General features: G+C 42.4%; 1 protein-coding gene across 2 annotated transcripts in view; it reads left to right on the top strand.

Annotated features, from left to right (window-relative positions):
• The window catches only part of LOC138349612 (tripartite motif-containing protein 59-like), a 318,336-nt gene that overhangs the window by 202,583 nt on the left and 94,863 nt on the right, over positions 1 to 20,890 (top strand). For both annotated transcript variants that reach the window (XM_069321202.1, XM_069325897.1), the window contains exon 3: positions 1,636 to 2,307. In XM_069321202.1, the coding sequence (XP_069177303.1) occupies positions 1,636 to 2,307 (672 nt within the window). The remainder of the gene's footprint in view (positions 1 to 1,635; positions 2,308 to 20,890) is intronic.

Here is a 20,890-nt window from a genome sequence, read left to right as displayed (position 1 = left end):
TAGTATTATAGAAGAGCCTGAGTGTGATAATGACTGGGTACAATGTTCAAATATCAGTGATTCAATGCTGTTCACGATGTTCACAGCGCTAGCACCACAGCATTATTGCGTCCATCTAGGAATCTTCAAATGACTTTTTAGGTTCTTTTTCAAAATAAACTTGTGGTCAATTATTCATTTACAGGAATTAATGACCAGGATTGTGGTTATAATTAGCGTTGTGCGTAGTATTGTGGAAAGAGGAATTTTGGTGACGGAGGGAGGGAGAGAATTGAGGTACCCTCACTGTGTGGCAGTAACTCTTGTTTTGCTCACCACACTAGCTTCGTGGTTCGCAATGGGGAACACACATGTACATGGGTACATACAGTGTGTGTGTATAGTGTAATAACAGCATCAGGAGTATGTTGAGAGGAGCTATTTTGGTGAGGGAGGTGATGTCGTAATCGTAGTGTCGTCTGCTGTCTGCTGTGTGATTTCTCATGCAATGTATGGTGGCCACTGTACTGTTTGTACACAATGCTGGCTTACTTGCATAGTTCTGGTAAATAAAACATATAGATAGGTATATATAACATGTGTAACTAGTGTAAGAAAAACAATAACAGTATGGTGGGAGGAGGAATGTTGGCGAGTAAGATGTTGGAGTGAGGAAGGGCCCGTCTGGGTGTGGCTGCTCACACTCGCGATGTTCTGAGTGTGTTGATGGTGAATGTATATAGTGTGTGACAGTGTATAGTCTGTAAATAGATTGTATATATACATAAATTAGCATGATACATGGTAAATATGTGCAACTTATGTGTACACGAGTGTCCTATACGTAACAGTATTCTCGGAAAGTACGGATGTTTTACTGCCATAATATAGTGTACGTGTTCATTATACATAGGATTAGCACGTAAAAAGAAATAAAATGTATTTGGAACTGTGCGCAAAAAATTAACAAAAAATATATTCGTGGCAACTTGCGTGCCCTACTGGCTCCTGGGAGCTTACTGCATGGGCGCACGGGGAATGATGACGTCACAAGCCAACTTATGGACCCCATAGCAGCCAAAGTAAGTACAAGTTCAAATTTTTTTTGACATACCCATACTGAGGGAAGGGTTTTTGACACTTAAAAAAAAAAATCAAGAGAATTTATTTCCTGCGCATTGGGGGGGGGGGGGAATGTCATATATATAGGCCGCGCAGTTAAAGGGTTAATAAGTGTAAAAAAATCCGGAGTTGTTCAATGAAACTCAGATTTAACCCACAATGCACTTATTGTCCAACTTAGACTAAGAATACTTGATCCTTCCCCAGTTATCACATATGATACATATGTTTCCTTCCATTATTCATAAGAAAGTAAGGACGGGTTTTGTTAGTCTATACTCTCGGGTACGGCATACAAGCAGCGCTGCTGCTGCAATATGTTACCCAAAAATATTATCCCATACTCCGAGATATGTTTATAAAAAATATTGGCCATGCTGTGGATATGTTAATCTGTCAGTAATATTAACATTGCTCTAGAATAGCTAATACAAAGAATGTATATAAATATTATGTAATTTGTATTAGTAAATAAAGTACTGTAATATTTTTGTTGTAAATACATCTAGCTTAACCAAATATTCTTTTCCACAGGATAACAAGCCAGAGGAATGTTCAGTGTGTTTTAACGATTATGATGACAATCAACTACGGCCTCGTACACTGCCGTGCGGCAACACATTCTGCTCCCCGTGTATTGATAATGCTATCGAGAATGGTCAGCTCACCTGCCCCAGCTGCCATGCCCAGCACGCTGCCACAGCTGCTACTCAGTTCCCAATTAGCTATGGTATGGAGGCATTTGTTAGGAAACTCAAAGATATCCAGCTAACACAAGAGAAACCTGTACCAGCAAAAAAGAAGTTAAGTTTCCTGGTGCAAGAGCAGAAGAGCATCATCAGCAGCCTCATTACTAGCTGTGAAGAGGTACTCTCCCAACTGGGTGAGTACCAGGGGCAGCTGGAGGACTGGAAGTCTCAGCACCTCCAGTTCCAGGACAGGCTCTATGCTCTTGTTGAGCAGAACAAGTCTGCAATGAAGCTCTTGGAACTGGAGGATACCAGTGTGGTGGATATGACAACACAAGGAGAGGACAGGAAGACTCAGCTGCAGGCCATGTTGGGGAGCCTCGACACAGTCAACACCCGACAGGAGGTTGACATAACCAAAGACACAGCTGATGAGTGCAGCATGAAGATAAAAGATTGGCTCCAGAAGTGCCAGGAACTCTTCCCAGATGTCAAGACTGTCCACACCTCAGTGAAGGTATGCTGCCGAAGGTCACATTGTTCTCACCAAACTGAGTTTAGTATAGCCTCTATATAAACACTTTTACATGGAGACACATCAAGTTGAGAGTAGACTTTATATATAGGAAACTTTCTGGAGGGAGCCCCCTTCACCTCCTCCAAGCTATCTGGGCTGATATGAATGTATTAAACCCTGGCATCAGTCAAGCAAATGGGATTCTTAGGCCTACCTGGAACCACGAGCCAGAACCTGGCCCCCCCCCCCCCTCAGAGGCAAGAAGAAGAAGAGCAATGGCCCATAGGTACCCCTCCTTGTGGTTGGAAGCATTCTATGTCTGCCATCATCTGGGTTGGGCACCCAGAAAGGTAGGTACCCCAAAACAAACTCTTATCTGGTTAAAATATTGCTACTGAAAGCCGAACTGTTGAACAGAACTCCCCCAAACGAAAAAGGAGCAAATGAGCACGACGTCACAACCATCACTGCGCCGTTGTCTGTGCAGTCCCCTCCCCAGGTGGGGAAAAGGGGAGCCCCAGACCCCCTGTGCCAGCTATCCTCACTGTCAGTTCTGGGGCTGATTTGATTCCTGGCGGTCGTGCGACTTGGGCTCTGAATCTTTCAGTACTGTGCCTTGAGCTTTGGTCCTTTACTGTGGTGGTGTGCGAGCCAGGAGTAATTAAACAAGACTTCGGGCTGCATGTGCCTAGGGTTACATTCCCTAGGTGCCCTGTAACTACTGCCCTTGAGGCTTGGGGGTCATCTTCCACAAGTCACTTGTTGCTACCTCTGTGGGGTCTTTTGCTGCTCGGTGATTGCCCTCTCTTTTGGGCAATGATTGCGACTCTGCCTTTTGGCAGGAGGTAGATTCGTCACTAGCTGCACGAGGTACTGTGCAGCTAGTTTTCACCTTAACATAGCGGCCAGCTCTGTTTCGCCTGGGTACGTTGTCCTCTTGCTGGGGTTTTCTTTTGTTTTTGTTTTCCTGCCTGGTGGGTGGGTCTGCCCCTTGCTGATGGTACCTCTCATATATATATATATATATATATATATATATATATATATATATATATATATATATATATATATATATATATATATATATATATATATATATATATATTGTGACGGTAAAGCGTTGGTGTTCGGCTGTTTCAAAAGCTGGGGGCAGGGCCTCGTCACATCACAAAAAAAAAGAGAAAAGTTTGTCCTTTTGTCTGTGGTAAGGTAATGGGAAGACACACAAAACACAAGTATATAAACAATGAAATTTTAATTACTCTAGAAAACAAGACATGAATAAAGGCTATCTCATAAAATGCAGGACACTGGTCAACAAACAAAATAACATGAATAATACTGGCAATGAAAAGTTACTCTAAGACAAGTAAGTTACAGTGATAGCAAAATAAAATATGTAATGGGTGCTGGAATACTGGCTTCAAGCTGCCACCTCCCTTAGTACACGAAAGCCAAGGCTTAGTCTACTAGCGAGAGATGTCAACTTCATGGAGCACAAATATATTCTGACGAGTCTGGCGTGCTGCTGCCCAGACGTCGACTCGCGGTGGTGGCGGAGTGCAGGTGCGACGAGACACCGGCCAATCAGCAACAGGCAGGCAGAGGATGAGCAGTTTGCTGGTTACGGTGGGCTGTGGCCAGGTGTTGGGGTGTGCAGGGTACGATTTGCTTCCTGGGCAAAACGTTTGGCGATACTGGTGGACGTATCTTCTATATAGTATCTTGTATGTACGACGTAATGATATAGGGAAGAGCAGGCTCAATCTCTTGAAAGAGATTATCGTCACAACTCTCCCCCGAAGCCTGCGGTTCTGGAAGAAGTTACGTCTTCATGTGGTGGAGTGATAGTTGGAGTTGCTTCTACTTCATAGACTCTGGAGAGGGCGTCGGTAATGATGTTATCAGAACCCTTGATATAGCGGATCTCCAGGTTGAAATCTTGCAGATATAAAGCCCATCGTAGAAGACGCTGGTTATGGAATTGGGCTTGATGTAAGTAGCGGAGAGGATTGTGGTCTGAGAAGATGGTGGTAGACCTGGCACCTTGTAGGTATGGAGCAAAGTGCTGGAGATTCAGGACGATGGAGAGTAGCTCCTTTTCAATAGTGCTGTAGTTCCTCTGGTGGGGTTTCAACTTGTAGCTGTAGTAGCTGACAGGTAGAACCTCCTCGCCTCGTTGCTGCATCAGGACACCACCGATGCCGGTACCACTGGCGTCGACATGAAGGACGAAAGGCTTGGTGATATCTGGCGAGGCGAGAATGGGATTAGAACAGAGGAGGAATTTGAGTTGTTCAAAAGCAACGGTTTGCTGCATGGTCCAATTATACCGTTGCTTGGGACTGGTTAAAATGATTAATGGTGTGGCTACTGTACTAAAATTTCTGACAAACCTACGGTAGTAGGAGGCAAGACCAAGGAAGCGCAGGAGCTGCTTCCTGGTGGTAGGCTGTGGATAATGCTGGATGGCTTGAGTGTGTGTCTAACGGAGCTAGGCTGCCACTCCCAATTACATGACCCAGATAACGCACTTTACCTTTGGCGAAGGTGGACTTGCCCAGGTTGATGGTGAGGCCGGCTGTCAGGAGCTTGGCGAACAGTCGTTGCAGCTGGAGCAGATGTTCGCTCCAGGTGTTGGATGCTACGACGATATCATCCAAATAGGCGTAGGTGTTATCCAAGCCCTGGATGACGCGGTTGACAGCTCTCTCAGCACGCATGACTTCCTTCTTGCTAGGGCTGATTCGGTAGAAGGGTTGTCGAATCGGCCGGGTGTCAGGGAGCAGTTGGATGTCGTGCTGGGTAACATTACACTCTTGGGAATCATCTCGGAACAACTCTTGATGTTCTTTGAAGATCTTGACGAGAGGTGCACTATGATTGTCCTGAAAATAATTGGGAAGATCAGTTAGGATTTCCGAATTAGAAAGCGCTGACTCCTTGTCAGTGCTTTCGGGAGGAGAAGCAGGGAAGGTCTCACTGTGGATGTATGGCTCTTTAAAGGAAGAGTAGTTAATCATGACAGTGGGAGGAGTACCGTTATATAGCTTCAGGAGGTTGACGTGGCACAACTGGGTCTTCCGCCGCCTATCTGGAGTCTCTAGAACGTAGTTGTGGTTGTTTCTGCACTCCTTGATGCGGTAGGGTCCTGAAAACCTGTTTTGTAAAGGAGAATCTGGGATAGGGAAATAAGCAAGTACGAAGTCTCCCGGTTTAAATTTCCTTACTTTGCTGGTCTGGTCGTAATGAGTCTTCATCCTCTCCTGTGCTTTCAATAGATTATCTTGGGCAAAACTGTGGACCCTCTCTAGAATGTGTTGTAGGTTTTGAAGAAACTGGGGCACATTCTGATGCTCACTGAAGGTGGCATCACGTAGAGTCGTTGAAAGCCTTGAGAGGAGTACAGCACTTACGTCCGTAGAGCATCTCATAAGGAGATACTCCTAGGGACTCATTGGGAAGACTTCTAAAGATACACATTATTAGGTCAATTTGCTTATCCCAATCCTTAGAGCTTTCATTACAAAACTTCTTCAGGAGTGCTTTAATAGTCTGATGACTACGCTCAAGAGAACCCTGTGAAGCAGGATGATAGGGGCTGGACAATACCTGTTTGATGTTGAACTCTTCCAGTGTCCTCTTGAAGAGATCACTGGTGAAGTTGGTGCCACAGTTGCTCTGAACCTCCCTTGGAAATCCATACTGGGTGAAGATCTTCAATAAGTGTTTCACAACCGTAGCAGCCGTAATGTTCTTTACTGGAACTGCTATGGGGAATCTGGTGGTAGGACACAGGATGGTTAAGATATAGGCGTTACCTGAACTGGTCCGAGGTAAAGGACCAACACAGTCTATAATAAGTCTGTGGAAAGGTTCCGCAGGCACCTGTATGGGAGTCAGTGGTGCTCTGGGAATAGAGATGTTCGGTTTACCTGCCATCTGACATGTATGACACTGTTTGACGTACTGTTTGACGCTATTTACCATACCTGGCCAGTAGTAGTCTTGACGGATTCCATGGTAGGTCTTGTTAAATCCGTAGTGGGAGAGTGCTCCGTGGGCCGCAGGCTGGCAGGAATCACTAGTTGTTCGACGTTGGCCCAATCGTCCTCCTCCTTCAGTTTACTGGGTCTATATCTGCGGTAGAACAACTCGTTCTCTAGGAAGAACCCAGGAATACTGTCAGGTTGAGTCTCAGCCTGGAAAAATAATGGTGTCAAGGTAAGATCTTCCCTCTGTAACTTACGGAACTCCAACTTGGTCAGATTCAGGGGTAGTTTCTGAGTGTCTTGAGGGACAGCGGTAGCAGTAGAGTCAGCTGGCTGTGGTCGTGCAGCTTGTGCATGGGTGGTCACTAAAACCGGAGGAGAAACTTCATCACTCTCTTGAACCTTTGCTGGAACATACACAAAGATGAGATTATCCATTACAGAGGTACACACCTGGGGTTTGTCCATGACGATCAGGTTGGTCGGTTGCAGGTCTTCTGCTAAGTCGTTGCCCAGGAGAAGTTGCACTCCAGGCATGGGAAAAGGCTTTTCCCTGATGGCGACTTGGACTTCTCCGGTCACGAAGGGACAATCCAGGTGGACCCTGGCGAGAGGATAAGGAGTGGTAGCAGTGAGGTCAGTGATGAAGACAGTTTCTCCGGTGTAGGCGATATTGGGCACAGCCGACTTCAAATTAATCGATTGAAGAGCCTCTGTGTCCCTCAAGATCTTCAGTTTGAAACGTCCCTCCAGATTTGAACCGTTGGTAGAGACAGTTCCAGTATACAGGTGTTTACTGAAAAGAGAAAGATCATTAACATGAACACCAACATTCATCACAGGCTTACCGGACTTAGGAGGAGTCTGTTTGGGTTTAGGTGATTCGGTGTTTCCTTTGTATTGAGACTTACCACATTTATCTATGGTATGTCCATAGAGTCTACAATACTTACAGTACAATTGCGAGCCAGCTTGATCGGTACTCACTTTCTCGTAACTGTACCACGACTTCTTACTGGAAGATGGTTCTGGTGTCAGCCGTTGGATGAGGCTGTAAGTGTCAGCCGACTTAGCACACTTTAGGTAGTCGATTTCTTCTTTATCTGCTAAATATAGACGGACAGGAGGCGGCACACGCCTCAAGAATTCTTCAACTAGCATGAGGTTGACGAGTTCTGCAAAGGTAGAGACATGTGCTGCTTCCAGCCATTTCATAAAATATCTCCTTTTGGTATTAGCAAACTCGAGAAAGGTAGTGGTACTTGCCTTCAGGTGGTCACGGAATTTCCTTCGATAACTTTCGGTGGAGAGAAGGTAGGCGTCCAACACTGCTTGTTTCAGAGTCTGTTAGTCATTCTCAGATGCCAAAGTACTGAGTGTAACTGCAGCTCTACCTGTAAGATGTACTCTGAGAAGGGTTGCCCATTGGTCAGCAGGCCAACTAAGTTGATTAGCAAGGGTTTCAAAGGTGGTAAAAAACACATCAACTTCTGTCTCTACGAATGGTGGCATTAACTTACTTGCATGTGATATATTGAAACTGATGGGAAGATTGGCGGTAGCTTGCTGGCGTTGAGCGAGGTGTGAAGTTTCCAACGCGAATTCTCGTTGACGACATTCCATAGCCAGAGTTGCTTGTTGTTTGTCATGTTCGTGTTGCATCTCCAATTGGCGTTGTTTTGTTTCAAGCTGTACTCGTTCCCGCTCACGGAGTATTGCAATCTCGCGCTCTTGTTCTTCTTTTCTCAAGGCAGCTTTACATTCCTTGAGGGCGATTTCACGTTCTTTTTCTTCCTTTCGTATGGCAGCTGCTTCCCTTTGTTGCTCGAGGGCTTCTCTTTGTTGCTCGCGTTCGATCTTGGCCAGCTCTAGTTTGAGTTTCATCGTTGCCAAATCAGTTTTATCTGCAATAAAGTAAGTTTCGTGAGTTTCAGAGTCTATCTTACCTTTCTCTAAGAGATGATCCAGTAACAGGTTATGTATTTCATTTTTGTTGGCTTGGTAGGGAACGTCTAGTTGATACTCATGTGCAAGAGTTTGTAATTCAGTCCTCTTGGCACGACTTAAAGTCCCTATTTCACCTGCTGGATCTGCACGGAAAGCTTGGAGACGAAACATGGTGAAATTAGCAAATAAATGCACAACGAATATACTGTTGTGATATGGTGAATGTCAGAAACAGGACAACGTGGCAACTGGTACCTATCCTGTGGAATCTTTAACAATTAATGTTAATTTCAAGATGATAAATGATTAATAAATCAAGGTCGCAGGAAATCTTGTACCCGGTACTCATGTAAGAGGATAAGGGCAAGAAAATCCTACTAAACAAGCGAAACTGAGTTTCTAAAACAAATGAAACAGTTAATTGCCTCAAAAGTAAAATTGGTAGTCCAAGAATGTAGGCATACCTTGCCGAGTCTCTATAGGACATAAGCAAGTTTTTCCCACTGAAATTAATATGATACTTACAGAATTAGCGAACTTTTGTGCTCTGAAAAAGAAGGCTAATTCCCTACCAATGTAAATATCATCATCTCTGACCGACGTGTAGGGGTGCGAGGTGTCAACTGGTGACGAGAACTGCTGCTGAGGTCCCAATTCAGCAACTAAAGTTCGTGTGAGAGGAACTATGGCCCTCTTTATCCTCCTACTGTCAGATTGCAGAAGATTAGGTGCACTTGACCCGGGGACAGACCACAGTACCAGGGTACCAATATGATGATCTGCCGAAAATATGAGAAATATCCTAGGGACAAAAGATGGTAAACACGAGTAATAACACGGAGGGAGAGATGACCAATTAAGAGAATGACTGAGGCCTACAGTCACCACGTAATCCAAAGTTGTCTCACCTTCACCATATGCTACCCTCGGAATGCACAATACACACAGCACCATATGAAAATAAAATTGAATATTAAAAATAGTGAAAAGCTACGTTACCAAAGCCAAATACACTTACCACAAATTTACTACTTGGCACCAGTACCTGAGTGAAGCTCCGTGGACAGGCCCCCACGTAATGTGACGGTAAAGCGTTGGTGTTCGGCTGTTTCAAAAGCTGGGGGCAGGGCCTCGTCACATCACAAAAAAAAAAAGAGAAAAGTTTGTCCTTTTGTCTGTGGTAAGGTAATGGGAAGACACACAAAACATAAGTATATAAACAATGAAATTTTAATTACTCTAGAAAACAAGACATGAATAAAGGCAATCTCATAAAATGCAGGACACTGGTCAACAAACAAAATAACATGAATGATACTGGCAATGAAAAGTTACTCTAAGACAAGTAAGTTACAGTGATAGCAAAATAAAATATGTAATGGGTGCTGGAATACTGGCTTCAAGCTGCCACCTCCCTTAGTACACGAAAGCCAAGGCTTAGTCTACCAGCGAGAGATGTCAACTTCATGGAGCACAAAGATATTCTGACGAGTCTGGCGTGCTGCTGCCCAGATGTCGACTCGCGGTGGTGGCGGAGTGCAGGTGCGACGAGACACCAGCCAATCAGCAACAGGCAGGCAGAGGATGAGCAATTTGCTGGTTACGGCGGGCTGGGGCCAGGTGTTGGGGTGTGCAGGGTACGATTTGCTTCCTGGGCAAAACGTTTGGCGATACTGGTGGACGTATCTTCTAAATAGTATCTTGTATGTACGACGTAATGATATAGGGAAGAGCAGGCTCAATCTCTCTTGAAAGAGATTATCGTCACAATATATATATATATATATAATGTTGTACCAAGTAGCCAGAATGCAGTACTTACCTACTAGGCAAGGCCCAATTTGCTTAATATGCCAAGTTTTCCTGAATTTTATATATTTTTCATTTTTTTCTTATGAAATGATAAAGCTATCTATATCATTTTGTATGAGGTATTTTTTTTAAATTTGAGTTAAAACCAACGTAGATATATGACTGAACCTAACCAACCCTACCTAACCTAACCAACCCTACCTAACCTAACCTAACCTATCTTAACCTAACCTAAACTAACACAACTACGTCAATAATTTATGTTCTTAATATAATATAATAATAACAATTCAGAATCACTAATTGGAATTTTTTTTTTTTAAATAAAGAAAATCACTCGGCCTATTAGGCAAATCGGGCCTTGCATAGTAGGCCAAGAAGTGCGTTCTGGCTACTAGGTACGACATATATATATATATATATATATATATATATATATATATATATATATATATATATATATATATATATATATATATATATATATATATATATATGTCGTACCTAGTAGCCAGAACGCACTTCTCAGCCTACTATGCAAGGCCCGATTTGCCTAATAAGCCAAGTTTTTCTGAATTAATATATTTTCTCTAATTTTTTTCTTATGAAATGATAAAGCTACCCATTTCATTATGTATGAGGTCAATTTTTTTTTATTGGAGTTAAAATTAACGTACATATATGACCGAACCTAACCAACCCTACCTAACCTAACCTATCTTTATAGGTTGGGTTAGGTTAGGTAGCCGAAAAAGTTAGGTTAGGTCAGGTTAGGTAGTCGAAAAACAATTAATTCATGAAAACTTGGCTTATTAGGCAAATCGGGCCTTGCATAGTAGGCAAAGAAGTGCGTTCTGGCTACTAGGTACGACATATATATATATATATATATATATATATATATATATATATAATATATTAGTATATTTTGGTAGCAGTCTTTCCTGTAGACATATATTATTAAATATGACCGAAAAAGTAAGATTAATAATTCTAACACGAATTTTCTCAATCTTTCGTACATTACGCTTCACTGTTGGAGGTAAATCAAAAATCACTTCTCCAAAATTCATTTTTATTTCTAGTCTGACGCGACACGGGCGCGTTTCGTAAAACTTATTACATTTTCAAAGACTTCACAAATACACAACTGATTAGAACTTACGTATCTCTGATTTTATATCTACATTTGAGTGAGGTGGGAGGGGTGATGTGGCATTAACACAAGACAGAACAAGAGGGGATATTAATAGGGTATTAAAAGTATCAACACAAGACAGAACAGAAACAATGGGTATTGAATAGAAGTGTTTGTAGAAAGCCTATTGGTCCATATTTCTTGATGCTTCTATATTGGAGCGGAGTCTTGAGGTGGGTAGAATATAGTTGTGCAATAATTGGCTGTTGATTGCTGGTGTTGACTTCTTGATGTGTAGTGCCTCGCAAACGTCAAGCCGCCTGCTATCGCTGTATCTATCGATGATTTCTGTGTTGTTTACTAGGATTTCTCTGGCGATGGTTTGGTTATGGGAAGAGATTATATGTTCCTTAATGGAGCCCTGTTGCATATGCATCGTTAAACGCCTAGAAAGAGATGTTGTTGTCTTGCCTATATACTGGGTTTTTTGGAGCTTACAGTCCCCAAGTGGGCATTTGAAGGCATAGACGACGTTAGTCTCTTTTAAAGCGTTCTGTTTTGTGTCTGGAGAGTTTCTCATGAGTAGGCTGGCCGTTTTTCTGGTTTTATAGTAAATCGTCAGTTGTATCCTCTGATTTTTGTCTGTAGGGATAACGTTTCTATTAACAATATCTTTCAGGACCCTTTCCTCCGTTTTATGAGCTGTGGAAAAGAAGTTCCTGTAAAATAGTCTAATAGGGGGTATAGGTGTTGTGTTAGTTGTCTCTTCAGAGGTTGCATGGCTTTTCACTTTCCTTCTTATGATGTCTTCGATGAAACCATTGGAGGAGCCGTTATTGACTAGGACCTGCCTTACCCTACAGAGTTCTTCGTCGACTTGCTTCCATTCTGAGCTGTGGCTGAGAGCACGGTCGACGTATGCGTTAACAACACTCCTCTTGTACCTGTCAGGGCAGTCGCTGTTGGCATTTAGGCACATTCCTATGTTTGTTTCCTTAGTGTAGACTGCAGTGTGGAAACCTCCGCCCTTTTCCATGACTGTTACATCTAGAAAAGGCAGCTTCCCATCCTTTTCCGTCTCGTAAGTGAAACGCAGCACGGAACTCTGCTCAAATGCCTCCTTCAGCTCCTGCAGATGTCTGACATCAGGTACCTGTGTAAAAATGTCGTCAACATACCTGCAGTATATGGCCGGTTTCAAGTTCATGTCGACTAAGACTTTTTGCTCGATGGTACCCATGTAGAAGTTTGCAAACAGGACACCTAGGGGAGAACCCATGGCGACCCCATCTACTTGCTTATACATGTGCCCATCCGGGCTCAAGAAGGGTGCCTCTTTAGTACAAGCTTGGAGTAGTTTCCTCAGAATACTTTCTGGCATGTCAAGAGGAGTACAGGCTGGATCACGATACACTCTGTCGGCTATCATTCCGATTGTCTCGTCCACAGGTACGTTGGTAAACAGCGATTCTACGTCCAACGAGGCTCTTATCCCTGTGGCCCGTGTGCCCCGCAGTAAGTCCACAAATTCCTTTGGAGACTTCAGGCTGAAGGCGCAAGGAACATAAGGAGTCAGCAGGCCGTTGAGTCGCTTCGCCAGTCTGTACGTGGGTGTGGGTATCTGGCTAATGATTGGCCGAAGTGGGTTTCCAGGCTTGTGCGTCTTGACATTTCCATACGCATATCCAGGTTTATATTCCCCAATGATCTTTGGCAGGTGGAGTCCGGATTTCTTGGCGTTCACAGTTTCGATCAGTTTGTTGACCTTTGCTTTTAATTCGGCTGTAGTGTCCTTCGTTACCCTTTGGAACTTAGTTTGGTCAGAGAGTATGATGTTCATTTTCGCCAGATATTCGTCTTTTTTAAGAATGACATATATTGGCGACTTGTCACCTCTCCTGACAACTATCTCCTTGTTCTCACGAAGGCTTTTAGCTGCCGCTTTAAGCTCGGGGGACAGTATGGTGCTTCTGTAGTTGCCTCGATTCTTTCCTCCTTCTGCAATAAGTTCTGCTTGTAAGGTATCTTTGGTAGTGACCTTCTTTTGTGTCTCGAGGTCGAATATGTCGTCCAACAGAATTTCCAACTCTACTTTCCGGGCCATTTCACTCGGTCTGGACATAACATGACAGTTTATGCCCAGATTTAGGAGAGTGACTTGGTCCTCAGTGAGGTTAATTCCTGCAAGGTTCAGGAAGCCATCTCTTGGTCGTGGAATTGCCATAGGTCCTCCATATAATGTTGTTAGTTTCTTGATAATCCTTGTTGACAAGGATTATTGATTGTTGTTGTATCCTCTGACAAAAATCAGAGGATACAACTGACGATTTACTATAAAACCAGAAAAACGGCCAGCCTACTCATGAGAAACTCTCCAGACACAAAACAGAACGCTTTAAAAGAGACTAACGTCGTCTATGCCTTCAAATGCCCACTTGGGGACTGTAAGCTCCAAAAAACCCAGTATATAGGCAAGACAACAACATCTCTTTCTAGGCGTTTAACGATGCATAAGCAACAGGGCTCCATTAAGGAACATATAATCTCTTCCCATAACCAAACCATCGCCAGAGAAATCCTAGTAAACAACACAGAAATCATCGATAGATACAGCGATAGCAGGCGGCTTGACGTTTGCGAGGCACTACACATCAAGAAGTCAACACCAGCAATCAACAGCCAATTATTGCACAACTATATTCTACCCACCTCAAGACTCCGCTCCAATATAGAAGCATCAAGAAATATGGACCAATAGGCTTTCTACAAACACTTCTATTCAATACCCATTGTTTCTGTTCTGTCTTGTGTTGATACTTTTAATACCCTATTAATATCCCCTCTTGTTCTGTCTTGTGTTAATGCCACATCACCCCTCCCAACTCACTCAAATGTAGATATAAAATCAGAGATACGTAAGTTCTAATCAGTTGTGTATTTGTGAAGTCTTTGAAAATGTAATAAGTTTTACGAAACGCGCCCGTGTCGCGTCAGACTAGAAATAAAAATGAATTTTGGAGAAGTGATTTTTGATTTACCTCCAACAGTGAAGCGTAATGTACGAAAGATTGAGAAAATTCGTGTTAGAATTATTAATCTTACTTTTTCGGTCATATTTAATAATATATATATATATATATATATATATATATATATATATATATATATATATATATATATACACAGTGGTACCTCGGAATACGAGTAATTACCTAAGTGTAATTACCTAAGTGTAGTTACATGATGAGAGCTACGCTCGTGGTGTCCCGTCTTCCCAGCACTCTTTGTCATATAACGCTTTGAAACTACTGACGGTCTTGGCCTCCACCACCTTCTCACTTAACTTGTTCCAACCGTCTACCACTCTATTTGCGAAGGTGAATTTTCTTATATTTCTTCGGCATCTGTGTTTAGCTAGTTTAAATCTATGACCTCTTGTTCTTGAAATTCCAGGTCTCAGGAAGTCTTCCCTGTCGATTTTATCAATTCCTGTTACTATTTTGTATGTAGTGATCATATCACCTCTTTTTCTTCTGTCTTCTAGTTTTGGCATATTTAATGCTTCTAACCTCTCCTCGTAGCTCTTGCCCTTCAGTTCTGGGAGCCACTTAGTAGCATGTCTTTGCACCTTTTCCAGTTTGTTGATGTGCTTCTTAAGATATGGGCACCACACAACAGCTGCATATTCTAGCTTTGGCCTAACAAAAGTCATGAACAATTTCTTTAGTATATCGCCATCCATGTATTTAAATGCAATTCTGAAGTTAGAAAGCATAGCATAGGCTCCTTGCACAATATTCTTTATGTGGTCCTCAGGTGATAGTTTTCTATCTAGAACCACTCCTAGATCTCTTTCTTTATCAGAATTCTTTAAAGATTTCTCACATAATATATAGGTTGTGTGGGGTCTATGTTCTCCTATTCCACATTCCATAACATGACATTTATTAACATTAAATTCCATTTGCCAAGTGGTGCTCCATATACTTATTTTGTCCAGGTCTTCTTGAAGGGCATGACAGTCATCTAAATTTCTTATCCTTCCTATTATCTTAGCATCATCAGCAAACATGTTCATATAATTCTGTATACCAACTGGTAGATCATTTATGTACACAATAAACATCACTGGTGCAAGAACTGAACCCTGTGGTACTCCACTTGTGACATTTCTCCATTCTGATACATTGCCTCTGATTACTGCCCTCATTTTTCTATCAGTCAGAAAATTTTTCATCCATGATAGAAGCTTACCTGTCACCCCTCCAATATTTTCCAGTTTCCAGAACAACCTCTTATGTGGAACTCTGTCGAAAGCCTTTTTTAGGTCCAGATAGATGCAGTCAACCCAACCATCTCTTTCCTGTAATATCTCTGTGGCTCGATCATAGAAACTGAGTAAATTCGATACACAGGATCTTCCAGATCGAAAACCATACTGTCTGTCTGATATTATATCATTTCTCTCTAGGTGTTCTACCCATTTAGTTTTGATTAGTTTTTCCAATACTTTCACTATTACACTTGTCAATGATACAGGTCTATAATTGAGGGGGTCTTCCCTGCTGCCACTTTTGTAGATTGGAACTATGTTAGCCTGTTTCCACCCGTCTGCTACGATTCCTGTACACAGGGATGCCTGAAAGATCAGGTGAAGTGGAATGCTGAGCTCAGATGCACATTCTCTCAGAACCCATGGTGAAACGCCATCTGGGCCAGCTGCTTTGTTCTTACCGAGCTCCTTGAGCATTTTTTCCACTTCGTCTCTAGACACCTCTATGTGTTCTATGTTGTTCTCTGGAATTCTTATTGTATCTGGTTCCCTAAAGATTTCATTTTGTACAAACACACTTTGGAACTTTTCGTTTAGTGTTTCACACATTTCCTTTTCATCTTCCGTGAATCTATTTCCCATTTTCAACCTCTGAATATTATCCTTTACCTGCAATTTGTTGTTTATGAATTTATAGAATAGACCTGGTTCTGTTTTACATGGTCTTACCTCGATGGTACAATGATACGCCGTTCTTCCAAATAGGCTATGCGGCTATTAGAGAAAACGGAAATTTCATGGCGGACATTTTCAAACTATCCCAAAGTCGATCTCATAACATGAGATGTTATGAGATGAGTTTATAACATAACATGAGTTTATAGAAATATTTTTTCTCGTAACTCGTGAGTGAGTCCGCTGTGCGACCTCAACACAAAAAGTGGTAATGCTCTTGAGCGCCAAGAAAATGTGTGAAGTATGGGAAGAATTGCAAAGTTTTGTTGAAAAAGCTCGCCCAGATAAAGCTGTAGCAGGCCGTTGCATTGACCTTTTAAATGACAATGTGAAGTCTTACTACAGACAAGTGTTAAAATGTAGGGAAAAACAAGTGTCTTTAGACAGATTCTTAGTAAGACAAGCAAGTCTTAGTGGTATGCAGGCAAAACGTGCCAGTGTGCACACCAGTGAAGTCCTCACTGCCTGATGTTATAATGGAAGGGAACTTCCCTTCCAAACAGTAACACCTCTTCTCCTCCCTCCTCCTCACCATCTTCCATACGCCAACAGCAAGGTAAGTAATAACTTGAACATAGTTTTGTAGGTTTATTTCGATGAATTAGGTATAAAATTTAGTTTGAAGTGTGGTTTTTGGGGTAGTCAGGAACGGATTAATTCATTTCCCATTATTTCTTATGGGGAAATTAGCTTCGGAATACGAGTTTTCGGAACACGAGCTGTCTCCAGGAACGGATTAAACTCTTAAACCGAGGTACCACTGTATATATATACAGTGGTACCTCGGAATGCGAGTGTCCCTATATGTGAGTTTTTCGGAAGACGAGCAGGATTTACTCCAAAAATATGCCTCGGAAGGCGAGGGTTACCTCGGGACGCGAGTTTGTTGATACGTGTACAGGCCGACTGGCGCGTGGTGGCATGGCGATCGCGCCTCAGTTTACCAGTGTCTCGTGTCCAGTGACTATCCCACCTGAATTCTTCACAAGGATTTACAGTTTTTTATCGTTTTTTTGGCCATTTGAGCATAAAAGTTGTCATTATATATCTTGCCATGGGTCTCAAGAAAGCCAGTGGTAAGGTTCAACCTAAGAAAATAGCTGTGAGTAGAGGCAGTAGAGGATGTCCCTTCTTGATTAAGAAAATGTGTGAAGTATGGGAAGAACTGCAAAGTTTTGTTGAAAAAACTCGCCCAGATAAAGCTGTAGCAGGCCGTTGCATTGACCTTTTAAATGATAATGTGATGCCTTACTACAGACAAGTGTTAAAATGTAGGGAAAAACAAGTGTCATTAGATAAATTCTTAGTAAAACAAGCAAGTCCTAGTGGTATGCAGGCAAAATGTGCCAGAGTGTGCATACCAGTGAAGTCCTCACTGCCTGATGTGATAATGGAAGGGGACTCCCCTTCCAAACAGTAACTCCTCTCTTCCTCCCACCTCCTCACCATCTTCCATACGCCTACAGCATTCAACAGCAAGGTAAGTAATAACTTGAACATAGTTTTGTAGGTTTATTTAGATGAATTAGGTATAAAAATTTAGTTTGATGTGGGGTTTTTGGGGTAGTCAGGAACGGATTAATTCATTTCCCTTTATTTCTTATGGGGAAATTAGCTTCGGAATGCGAGTTTTCGGAATACGAGGCGTCTCCAGGAACCAATTAAACTCTTAAACTGAGGTATGCCTGTATATTATATATATTTTATTAAATATGACCGAAAAAGTAAGATTAATAATTCTAACACGAATTTTCTCAATCTTTCTTATGTTTCTTTTCACTGTTGATGGTAATTGAAAAATCAATTCTCCAAAATTCATTTTTATTTCTAGTCTGACTCGACACTTGAGCGCGTCTCGTAAAACTTATTACATTTTCAAAGACTTTAGTTTACACACACACACAACTATAACTGAATAGAGCTTAAACATCTTTGATTTTTTATACCTGCAATTGGGTGAGGTGATATGTTACAACAGTTTTGGATGAGGTGAAAACAAACTTTCAACTCAAGCCAGAACACGAAACAATGGGTATTGAAGGTAAGAATGGAAGTAATTGCAGAGGGCCTATTGGCCCATATTTCTTGATGCTTCTATATTGGAGCGGAGTCTTGAAGTGGGTAGAATATAATTGTGCATTAATTGGCTGTTGATTGCTGGTGTTGACTTCTTGATGTGTAGTGACCCGCAGATGTCAAGTCGCCTGCTATCGCTGTATCTATCGATGATTTCTGTGTTGTTTGCTAAGATTTCTCTGGTGATGGTTTGGTTGTGGGAAGAGATTATATGTTCTTTAATGGAGCCCTGTTGCTTATGCATTGTTAAACGCCTGGAAAGAGATGTTGTTGTCTTGCCTATATAGTGAGTTTTTTGAGGCATACAGTCCCCAAGAGGGCATTTGAAGGCATAGACGATGTTGGTCTCTTTTAAAGCATTCTGTTTTGTGTCTGGAGAGTTTCTCATGAGTAGGCTGGCCGTTTTCTTGGTTTTATAGTAAATTGTCAGTTGTATCTTCTGATTTTGTCTGTAGGGATAACGTTTCTATTAACAATATCTTTCAGGACCCTTTCCTCCGTTTTATGAGCTGTGGAAAAGAAGTTCCTGTAAAATAGTCTAATAGGGAATATAGGTGTTGTGTTAGTTGTCTCTTCAGAAGTTGCATGGCGTTTCACTTTCCTTCTTATGATGTCTTCAACGAAACCATTGGAGAAGCCGTTGTTGACTAAGACCTGCCTTACCCTACAGAGTTCTTCGTTGACTTGCTTCCATCCTGAGCTGTGGCTCAGAGCACGGTCGACATAAGCGTTAACAACACTCCTCTTGTATCTGTCTGGGCAGTCACTGTTGGCATTGAGGCACATTCCTATGTTTGTTTCCTTAGTGTAGACTGCAGTGTGGAAACCTCCGCTCCTTTCCATGACTGTTACATCTAGAAAGGGCAGCTTCCCATCCTTTTCCATCTCGTAAGTGAAACGCAACACAGAATTCCGCTCAAATGCCTCCTTCAGCTCCTGCAGATGTCTGACATCAGGTACCTGTGTAAAAATGTCAACATACCTGCGGTATATGGCCGGTTTCAAGTTCATGTCGACTAAGACTTTTTGCTCGATGGTACCCATGTAGAAGTTCGCAAACAGGACACCTAGGGGAGAACCCATGGCGACCCCATCTACTTGCTTATACATGTGCCCATCCGGGCTCAAGAAGGGTGCCTCTTTAGTACAAGCTTGGAGTAGTTTCCTTAGAATGTTTTCTGGTATGTCAAGAGGAGTACAGGCCGGATCACGATACATCTTCACGGCCGGATTCACGATCGGTAGAATCACTGTTTACCAACGTACCTGTGGATGAAACAATCGGGATGATAGCGGACAGAGTGTATCGTGATCCGGCCTGTACTCCTCTTGACATACCAGAAAACATTCTAAGGAAACTACTCCAAGCTTGTACTAAAGAGGCACCCTTCTTGAGCCCGGATGGGCACATGTATAAGCAAGTAGATGGGGTCGCCATGGGTTCTCCCCTAGGTGTCCTGTTTGCGAACTTCTACATGGGTACCATCGAACAAAAGGTCTTAGTCGACATGAACTTGAAACCGGCCATATACTGCAGGTATGTTGACAACATTTTTACACAGGTACCTGATGTCAGACATCTGCAGGAGCTGAAGGAGGCATTTGAGCGGAATTCTGTTCAGTTACGAGATGGAGAAGGATGGGAAGCTGCCCTTTCTAGATGTAACAGTCATGGAAAGGAGCGGAGGTTTCCACACTGCAGTCTACACTAAGGAAACAAACATAGGAATGTGCCTCAATGCCAACAGTGACTGCCCAGACAGGTACAAGAAGAGTGTCGTTAACGCTTATGTCGACCGTGCTCTCAGCCACAGCTCAGGATGGAGGCAAGTCGATGAAGAACTCTGTAGGGTAAGGCAGGTCCTAGTCAACAACGGCTTTTCCAATGGTTTCGTTGAAGACATCATAAGAAGGAAGGTGAAATGCCATGCAACCTCTGAAGAGACAACTAACACAACACCTGTACCCCCTATTAGACTATTTTACAGGAACTTCTTTTCCACAGCTCATAAAACGGAGGAAAGGGTCCTGAAAGATATTGTTAATAGAAACGTTATCCCTGCAGACAAAAATCAGAAGGTACAATTGACGATCTACTATAAAACGAAGAAAACGGCCAACCTACTCATGAGAAACTCTCCAGACACAAAACAGAATGCTTTAAAAGAGACCAACATCGTCTATGCCTTCAAATGCCCTCTTGGGGACTGTATGCCTCAAAAAACTCACTATATAGGCAAGACAACAACATCTCTTTCCAGGCGTTTAACAATGCATAAGCAACAGGGCTCCATTAAGGAACATATAATCTCTTCCCACAACCAGACCATCACCAGAGAAGTCTTAACAAAAAACACGGAAATCGTCGATAGATACAGCGATAGGAGACGGCTTGACATCTGCGAGGCACTAGACATCAAGAAGTCGACACCAGCAATCAACAGCCAATTAATGCACAACTATATTCTACCCACTTCAAGACTCCGCACCAATATAGAAGCATCAAGAAATATGGGCCAATAGGCCCTTTGCAGTTACTTCCATTCTTCCCTTTAACTTACAAAATATTATACCCATTGTTTCGTGTTCTGTCTTGTGTTGAAAGTTTGT

Source organism: Procambarus clarkii, chromosome 1 (assembly GCF_040958095.1).
Source record: "Procambarus clarkii isolate CNS0578487 chromosome 1, FALCON_Pclarkii_2.0, whole genome shotgun sequence".
NCBI classification, from domain to species: Eukaryota; Metazoa; Arthropoda; class Malacostraca; order Decapoda; family Cambaridae; genus Procambarus; species Procambarus clarkii.
The sequence above is the reverse complement of the archived record's forward strand: the minus strand, read 5'-3'. Positions and strand labels throughout refer to the sequence as shown.